General features: G+C 36.9%; 1 protein-coding gene across 1 annotated transcript; it reads right to left on the bottom strand.

The window, feature by feature from the left end:
- On the bottom strand, positions 1-2,919 carry TMEM171 (transmembrane protein 171). The gene is made up of 3 exons (XM_070935818.1): positions 2,254-2,919; positions 1,196-1,337; positions 1-87 (listed from the first exon to the last, which is right to left on the bottom strand). Coding segments are annotated over exons 1-3 (771 nt in total). The 5' UTR covers positions 2,882-2,919; the 3' UTR covers positions 1-86.
- Between the last annotated feature and the right edge of the window lie 7,434 nt (positions 2,920-10,353).

The raw sequence follows: 10,353 nt of genomic DNA, 5'->3' as shown, positions 1-10,353 counted from the left end.
GAACTGATTAAGTTTTAAAAGGCAAACTGTTTTCTGATACAGTGGAACTCATTCTCTCTGTAGGCCTGTTGTTCACAACTCAATACTCTGCAAAAACAATAACAAAATTAAAATGTTAGACATAGACATATTACATATTTCATCTAAGATGGTTAATGCTGATGACAATAATACTAACAAGTATAAAACTTTATAATAATACAATCAATATAACAATAGTGTAAACATTATGTACTTATTGTTAAGAGCAGTGAGAAATATATGAGAAGTTAGTGAAAATCTACCTAGGATCTTATAATTTGGATTGTTATACAATGTAGGTGGTTGGACTTGATGGTCTAAATCAATGGCTCCCAGCCTTTTGGGCACCAGGGACTGGTTGCATGGAGGGAGATTTTTCTGCGGATTGGAGGGGTCGTGGTTTCGTGTGCTGCCTGCATCCTGCGGATGGGGCCTTGTTTGTGCAGCCCAGTTTCTGGCATGCTGTGGCCCGATGTCAGTCCACAGCCTGGGGGTTGTGAACCCCTGTTCTAAATGGCACCTTCCAACTCTATGATTATATACACTATATGATAGAATTACATCTGGCACAGATATTGTCATTTTAACACTTCCTTTTTCTAGTATGCAAAGACTAAATATAATTTTACACCTGATACATTTGTCTATATAGATCTTCATCTATAATTAATTATAATTAATTAGATGTCTTTTTTCCAAGTAAACTTCACTTATACTCATACTTTTCAGGAAGGTCACGACAGTCTTGTATGCTGGTGCTTATTTGATTTAGTTTTGCCTATATATAACCGTAAAATATTAAGCCCAAACCAGACATGATGTGAGAGATCCATTAATAGATACTTCAATTATTTTAAAAACTTGAAAGCAGGTGCACTTAATAAAGAATTAATAAAGAATCAAGGTTGGAGTAGTAGAGGAAGGTAGTTACTCTGTGCTAAGTGGGATTATCTTTCTATCGTTACATGACTAATAGCTGATTTAGATATAGATAATAAAAATAGGAATTAATAATTACTGTTCACACCAACCTAATTCCAAGTCTCTCAATGGCTTCTTTTAGTTGTTAGGGGGAAAAGTGTGCAAGTCTATTTAGGAATCTCCCAAGTCATGCCTCATTTGTTGCTTATTTTTAAAAGTTAAGTATCTAAAATTAAAAGCAGAATACCCTTACCAATTAATAAAAATACTGTGATATGGTGGAGGATTTTCGTTTAAAATAAGTTCGCTTGTTACCAAGCTAGGAGTTATGGTTTGTGATGAACAATCAGAAAAATAAGGTGGTGGTGGTGGAGGAAAAACCATTACAGTATCACCTGCAAAAGAAAGGGAATGCTTTAAAACCAACATCTTCTGCAGATTTCTTTGGAGCAGTAAATAAGAGAACCATGCTTCCAAAGTATATTTCACTAGAAATTCAACATGAGTTGGAATGTTTAATTTATATCTTTAAACTAATTTCAGTTTTTCAATATAATTACAGTATATTTTATAATGTACAGGCAGTCCTTGATTTATGGCCACAACTCAGTCCAAAAGTTCCATTGCTAACCAGAGCAGTTAAGCAGTTGAGTTGCACCCCATTTTACAACTCTATTTGCCACAATTGTTAAGCAAATCACTGCAGTTGTTAAGTGAATCATGTGGTCATTAAACAAATCTGATTTCTCCCATTGGCTTTACTTGTCAGAAGCTGGCTGGGAATGGTGATCACATGACTCTGGGACACTGCAGCTGCCATAAATATGTGCCAGCTGCAAGAGCCTAAATGAAACCCATTCATAAGTCACTTTTTTTCAGTGCTATTCTAACTTCGAATGGTCACTAAATGAATAGTTGTAAATTGAGGACTACCTGTATTGAATATGGTTGAAATACAATATAACTGAATACAATTGAAATAAAAATGTTCTACCCCCAAGACATACAAAAATATTTATATAAAAGTATTATGTTTACTTATGTCTTTCAAACTTTTAACCAATATATTCACTTACTCAAACTCAATTAATGGTATCCTGGAAAATGGCAAATCTCTCTGACATTTGTGAATCCTTTGTTTACTTATTTGTATCCCACTGTTTTATCCCTTTCTTTTCTTCTTTTTTCTTCCCTGTTTATATACTTTCTCTAAAATTACTAATAAAACATATTAGAAGGAAGGGAGAGGCATGATATCTATGGTTGCCTTCTAATAACTGATAAAAATATCTGGCTGGTTTATTTACTTACCTACTGTAACTTGAAATGATTCAGAGTTCAGTTGTTCTTCACTGACCGAAGATTCTTGGATGAGGTTTAAATTTTGTTTCTTTTTAATGTGAGCTATTACAAAGAAACATAATCCAATAAGCACAATTAAAGGGCCCATAGTTTGAACAGAATGAAACCCACAGTCCTGGAGTTCAATGCCAGATGTATTGCTATGGTTAAACTGCTGATAGCGCCATCCTGGACTGCATCCCGGAATCCATATGCCAAGGACACTAATGAGCATCCCACTTGTTAAAAATAAAAACCCAAAGACGAGGAACTGAGCAAACTGACAATTTCCTCGACAAAAAACAAATCCATATACTTGATCGTCTTGCAATTGCACATCTCTGAGATAATCTTTGGCTCTCGATTGTGCCAAAATTATACAAACTAGTCCAACAACTGCAAGCAGAGGCCCAATGATTTTGAAAGCTCCCTTACAGTCACCAAAGGCTCCACTTGGACATGTCTGCAAAACAAACATTGATAGCAAAAATCCAGCACATAACAATGTAATGCCAAAAACAAAAAGGAAAGAGATAAATTTCCTAGGATGTCCATTATCTCCTTCCATTCCAGATAGGGAGCGAGGAACTGAATACATTATTATTGTAATATGAAATCCTCCTTCAAACTGAAATAGAATCTGTTTTCTTCTATGAAGATCAGAATGACATAACTCTTTAGTAGGCCTGGAAATTAAAACAAAAAGATAAATATAATTAGGCCATAAAAGGAAAACACACTGATTATTCTTGCCATAGAACTGCAAAGTTGAAATAAGGTTAACTGTTCCTGCTTAGTTTGGTGGACACCAAAAATATTCCAGTGCAATATTATTAGGTCTAGAACAAAAACAAAGAACAGTCAGAAATATGAGATATGACAAAAGGAAGTCAGTGGAAATCTTTTGCACATTCTGGAAGTGAGTCTGCCTTTAATAACGACAGTAAAAGGAAGCTCAGATTAAAACAAGTTTTACAGTAAACAAGAACTTCCAAATCATTCCTTCCTTCCTTCCTAGTATCAGCACAAATAGGAAACACAGGGAGACTAAAACTACTTTTGCTGAGACCGTGTCAAACCTAAGGAAACAGGTCTACATTTCTTTATTGTTACAATGCCTACTTACAAGCATCTCACCAGACAGACTGCATTCTCTTGGGAATGGTGAGCTAAGGCTTCAGGGACTGTGGGAAAGATAAGGCCTGTGGTCATGGGTGAAATCCAGCAGGTTCTGACAGGTTCTGGAGACCGGTAGCGGAAATTTTGAGCTATTCGGAGAACCGGCAAATGCCACCTCTGGCTGGCCCCAGAGTGGAGTGGGAATGGAGATTTTGCAATATTCTTCCCCCAGGAGTGGGGAGGGAATGGGGATTTTGCGACATCTTTCCCCTGCCACGCCCACCAAGCCACACACATAGAACGGTAGTAAAAAAAATTGGATTTCACCATTGCCTATGCTGTTTTCTGCTCTGCAAGGACTCACACCTCCACACTCTTAAATGGAGATTCCACCACAAACTAGCTATTATCAGAATCTTTGAACTCTGATTTTTATTAGAAAATTATAAGGTAATCACACTGAAATCAATCCCAGAGAATTACTACAAGTATAAGCTCCCTTTTTATGACCCTATAGTTCCTATTCGAGTAGAGTCGGGGCGACTGGATGGAGCTAAGAATTTACTGATCAGATACCCTTCCTGACGCCTACATGGAGTTCGCAGAAAATATTGTTTCTTTGTGCTCTAGAACAAAACATTTGCCACTGTCTAGGATTGAACTCTCAACCTTCCGAGTGGCAAGTGAATGTCGTCATCAATATGCTAGCACGCTGCTCTTGCTACAAGAATAATATAGACTAATTAAGCAGATACACAATTAGAATGCAAGTAGGGAAAGAGACTTTTTAGACTGGAAGAGGAAACAATATAAATTAACCTAAATAAGAAATCAAAGAACATCATCTTAGTTGCTCCTATTAAAATAAATTGCAGGGACTTTGTTGTGTATTAGCCACAACACTAGTTAAATACAAATATCATACCTTTATGTTTTTCAAAATTTCTTGTATGATAAAGTCTTATTTGAGTCAAGCTTGCTAGCTTCTCATGTACTTTTCCTGACAGTTGTCTGGAAAAATTTGTCTGACAGTTCCTACATTCTGTGTTTTTGTTTTTACTTCCCATTTTACCTTACAGCTCTGACTATTTCCTGGTGGTCTATCATCCAGATCAGTCTGTCAGTCATTCAAGTACTAACCAATTAGATCCTACTTAGCTTTTAGCTTCTTCATTATTATTCTTACTCTTTGAGGCAACATTACATTTCATCAGTAATTACATTTTATCAATAATTCTCCATATAGATTTTAAACAGATCTATAAGCTCATATATGTGATGCACAGAGACTACAAAGAAGCAGATTTATTTCTCATTATTGTAAATTGTGGAATTGGGAACATGAAAAAAACCTTTAGCCTATCCCATTGTAGTAGTCTTCGACTGTAAGTTTTTGATCCATAAATAATGAGTTTTGTAGCTGAAATATCTGGAGATTGTCTTAAGGAAAACAAGACAGATTGAATTTTTTATTATATTCTTCCTTCTTTCAGAATAGAATTGACAGAACTTAATGAATTTGTCAGATTCTAATCACATTTATTTCTCATTAATCCTTTTTTAAGCAAAATTCATCCATAGAAAATATACATTCTTGCTGATTTTTTCTCATTCTGTATCCAATATGTATAATTGAGTTTACATATGCTGTATGCAATTATTTCTGAAATCATATCAACATTAACTATTTAGTTGGGAAGTATATTTTGAATTAGTGGGGTTTTTAAACTGTACCATATATAATTTTCAACAACTTAGAGATGGTTATACCTCATGTTAACTACCAAACTTGTTATAAATGGAGCTGTCCTTAAAAACTATCCAGAATCCAAAATTGTGAAAAAAGGCAGCAACAAGTTCCTAATAAGTGCAAGATACAGGACTATATAATTCATTGGTTTACAATTGTTTAGCCTACCGAAGTTAAAGCCCTGGTGCAATCAGATTAGTTTATAAGCTATGCAATTCTTTGAACATCTACTTAAAATTAAGTTTGGAGGCAAAGGACTGAAGCTTTAAACTATTAAAAAAGTAAAAATAACATAGACCTTCATCCAGTTTCTTCTAATCTAGACATTTTATATTTTTTCTGTATTTTGGTAACTGTTTAGTTCAAAGACAAAAACAAAGCATTAAAACATGGACCTTTTAATTACATTTATAAAATGGGTCTTTTCTGTATCAATCTTGTAGTGCAGCTACAAAGACAGATAGATACATGAATCAATCCACCAGCCTCTTTATTGAAAATTATGGACCATAATCTGCATGCTGATTCAATATCGATTAATAGATAGATGTTTCCAATTTACTAAGCTAAGGCTGAAAGTGAATGTCAGGCTGTGAATTACCCAGCCAATTTCTATACAACCTGGATAGCTTCACTTCTAGCTTAGCATTTTAATTGCAATACTATACTGGCTCTCCTACATATACATTCTATCATCCATCCATCCATCCATCCATCCATCCATCCATCCATCCACATTTTTATAATGCTTTCAGAATCAGGGAAAAAAAGAATACAAGCAATTCATGGTTGTGGAATTAACCAATGAACTTCTACGCTAGAAAAGCAACGTCTATGTTTATTATGAATTCTAAAAGTAAAATCATTGCACAAGTAATGTACAAGTACATTAATTAGCTTGAAGTTCTGTCAAAATGTCAAACATTCATAATAAAAGTTTGATAACATTCTCAAAATCATCACTATTTTAAAATTATTTTCAAGAAATTCACTGGAATGATGAAATGATCTGAAACATATCCACAATTTTAATGGTACTACACCTGTAGAAAGTATTACAGGAAGAGATTAGGTACATTAATGATGCGGAGGCCAGAGAGAAACCTTTCATGGGAGAAAGCCATTGCTTTATCTTGACTGTCACTTCATTCCTATATATATATGCTTATCCAGAAACAAGTCCAATGCAATTAACTCCCATGTAGGCAAGTACAAGATCACAGCTTAATTTAGCCAAGAACTAAAAATATGAAACACGATTATCACCAATGAATACCAACAAAATTAAAGCCAAGCTTTAAAAATCTTGTAGACTACAGTATAATGCCTATATACATTGTAATTGTATATAGGGTTTCAGTTTGTTTAAACTGTATGAAATATTAAAATGATGTGAGCCAAAGAACGTATGCAATACTCTGCAACATTAAACATTAAAAGTGATTTTGATTCCACCCCAAATAGAAAAAGGTTTAAATGACAGAAGGGATACTATACATTTCTATCTACAAATAAAGTAGAAGAACAGAATGTGTAGTTTTCAAAATATATAGTAAGTTAGGCTATAGAGTTGTATTATCATAACCAAACTATCTGCCTCTATCAGGGAGCTATCAATAGGATCAAGATGCTAACAGCCACTATGCAACTGTCATATATAGCAGAGCCAGTTATTTAATAACAGAGACTGAAACCGGGGACAAACAATTGTAGCAAGCAGTAATTTTATTCTTAAGAAATAGTGCATGAGCATATGCCATACTTTCCCTCTGATATCTGAAGCTATTCTTAACTAGTCATACTACAACATATATTTGTTTTACGCTGTCAGCAAAAAGAAGCCACTTAAGAGCAAATTCCTGTCAGCAGATATTTTTTGTAAAATTACTGCATACCTTTTTCTAGCCAGGTATATCAGAAGTATCAATCTAGGCTTGTAGGGCATACCGAACACCAACCACATTTTAGTCTATTATACCATGTGAATTTAGCACATATGTGCAAGGGGAACCTTTACGTCTTTACTGTTCAGTGTGTCATGGAAACTTATAAAACTGGGTTATTTTAATTAATCATGGCTAAGTTGATCAGGTAGAAATATCTGGAACACAACCTCTTGAATAATTTTAGGACAGTCATATCAGCTTTTTGGAATAAAATGAGGCATCTTGCAGTACTCTTGTTTTATCTACTCTATCCACTTCCAGTTTTGAAAGATTGGAATCCATTTCATGAGATGTATAAAGAGCAATCTATACCATCACAACAGGAGATCCAGCCTCTGAGTAAGAAAGGCAGCCTTGTGCCAAAAACACCACTGGAAGCAACAAAACATAAATACGTACACACACACTTGGCAGATAGCAGTAGTCCGAAGGCATAGGACAAGCAAGATACCACCGCATTCTGGAATGGTTGGATCACCATTTCAACATGAACATTTATTTGCAGGGAGCAGGATCTGCAAAATGGGATACTGTACGTTTTGAGGTGGGAATTTTTCCTCACTGGAATAACACTTGTGAACTAGGGCATCCCCCCCCCCCACACACACAGTGAAAAAAAGCATCCCCAATTTCTGGCGTTCCAATTCAAAAACCCCCACCAACCATATCACCAATCCCACTGACAAGTCAGCTGCTCTCCCTTTACCTGATGCTCTCCAAGCTGCCTTGGGCCAAAATTTCAATTTCCCTCACCCCTTCCCCTCTCCAGTCAGCATGCCCAATGGCTGTGATGGCTATAAGGACAAAGAGTTCGAGTGCAAACGCAATACTTGTGGAGCGGAGATAACCTGTTTGAAGACTAACTTGCACGTACGGAGTATACAAGCTCCTCAACCTTTCAAAGTAAAAAAACCAAAAGCAACAACAACAAAAACCACCCCGCCGGCTTTTCTTTTTATGGCGTAGGGAAAAGGATGGCGGCAGCGCGAAGAAGCCGCAATCAAGGAGTTTACTCCGACACCGGCTCCAGCATCGGCCTCGGTCTCAGTAAAAAATACTGAACGGGGTTCCCAGTATCCGAGGGGGAGAAGAAGAAACAAAAAAAAAGCGTCTCCGCACCAGCCGCCATTCCTGCCTGCAAAAGCCCAGCCGTTCGTTTCTCCCACCCTTCCTTCGCCGGAGGGGAGGCGCCCCAAGGCTGGAATTAAGAAGCCTGGCTAGGACTACCTTACACCGGAGAGACCCTTCTCCTTTCTCGGCGGGCTCTGCGTCGTGGGGTCCGGGAAGCTGGGCGCTTTCCTCTGGCCGCGAGTGCCGGTTTGCTGACGCCCGGAGTGACCTTGAGCCGCGACGCTCCCGCGGTTTTCCTCCCCGCTTGGGTCCTTCCTCCGCAGCCGCTACCGAATCTTTTTTTTCACCCCACCAGTCGAGTCCCAGAGGCCGCGCCGGGTGAGCAAATCGCGCGCGCCCTCTGGGGTGAAGGTCCTTTCCAAGCAGGCGGTGCTGAAGAGGGAGCCACGGAAATGCTAGAAACCGGCCTCTTCTTCTCCCTCCCTCTCTCTCTCCGGATGGGGAGGAAGGCAGGAAGGCGGCATTTTAAAGCGTGACGTGCACGAGCGGAGTTTGCAGGTGCAAGCTAGCAACTGCGTGCCCAGGAGAAAACTTTTAACAAGGTGCATCACTTCCCCCAGAAACAGCTTTCATATTTTTCGGATTTTGGGAGGGAGGAGGGGAGGCTAAAAACGTTCAGTATGTCCAGTGCAGAAGGAAAGAATTATGTAACAGAATATAAAAAACAAAAAAACCTTCCAACTTTTTTCTGCCTCGGGATAAAATTAAAGCTTTTTACAGTATTCAACACCAAACAACTTGGATAATTGCTGAATATTGGTTTCTTTGGACATTTTAGAAATATTAAATGTTGGTATGACAGATAACATACCGACAGATATTAGCTGTAATTGAGGCTGGAATGTCATTGTAACTATAGTTGAGGAATCCCAGGAGAAAATCCCAATGATAGCTCATTATAAGAGGAATATCTTCTTTGTTGTCTATGTGGGTCCCATGAAATTGCTTCTCTGCATGGAACTGAGGCCTAATTTAGGGGATTTTGTTATGCTTAAAATCATTCAAGCTGCAGGTGAAAATTCTACAGTTGTGCACAAGAGAAAAAATTCTTGGTTTACATAAATCAGAACTGAAAAATAGAGTGAAATATTTTGAGTTTGGATAGGAACACCAGACATGTATTTCATAAATATTAAAAAAAATCATTTGGAAGATGCTAATACTTGCAGATGTCTGTCTAATCACTGCAGGTCACTGATATAACTTTTATATCAGGCAAATAATAAATACGTAATTTTCTAATATGACAGCTATAGATAGATAAATTATTTAGCACTAAGTAAGTCTAGGGCATTTTCTGATGGAGGTTTTCAGGACAGCTACTGTCCCCCCAGTCATTCTCAAGAAAATTGTTTTGGGACTTTTATTTTTCATTCTGCTCTATTTTTTGGCAAACTGCAGTAAATTTTGTTTTGAACTGTGAACGATCCATCTTTCTACTGGAAGCAATTCTCCCCATACCTGTGGCTCAATTCACTCATTATCTAGAGGCCACTTTCTGCATCTTTAACAGAACTTCATATAATCCAGTCAACACAGCAAAATGCATCTATAGTTTCAGTAGTTGGAGAAAGATTCTTGATTGCGAAACTGCTCACATATTGTACTTTTGTATCAACTTCATGAATTGTACACTATTGTATTACAGTGAGTATTACAATGGAGGAAAAAACTATTGGGGAATTACAGTAATTAGTTTACATTTTAAAATGTATATTTTACTACATTATCTTCATAGCTGCACATCCAGTTGTTTTCCCAAATCACAGAGAAATACAAAAACGTTAAAAAAATTGAAGGTGGTGGGAGTTTAGCCATTTCTTTTTTTCTGTATATAATGGGGATGAGAGGACTTTTATTATTCCACAAACAACTAAAAGAAACAGGAACAGACTATTTTTTTTCTTACATTTTGATACTAGTAAACTGGAAAAAGAGCCTGTGAGCACTGATGTTGTCTGGTAGTAGTAAGCTCATAAACCTATAGCCGTAATAGTGCTCAAAAATATGTAGAAAAGGAACAAATTGTAATGGTGAAGCAGAATCAAATTATATTTTATCTGAAGACTGTCCATGGAATGCTTCTGCATAATGTATGAAATCATATAAACAGCAACAATCAGA

This window comes from Pituophis catenifer, unplaced genomic scaffold (assembly GCF_029215685.1).
Source record: "Pituophis catenifer annectens isolate HBS135680 unplaced genomic scaffold, rPitCat1.0.hap2 SCAF_2, whole genome shotgun sequence".
Classification (NCBI taxonomy): Eukaryota; Metazoa; Chordata; class Lepidosauria; order Squamata; family Colubridae; genus Pituophis; species Pituophis catenifer.
Note: the sequence above shows the minus strand (reverse complement) of the source record. Positions and strands in the feature narration are given on the sequence as shown.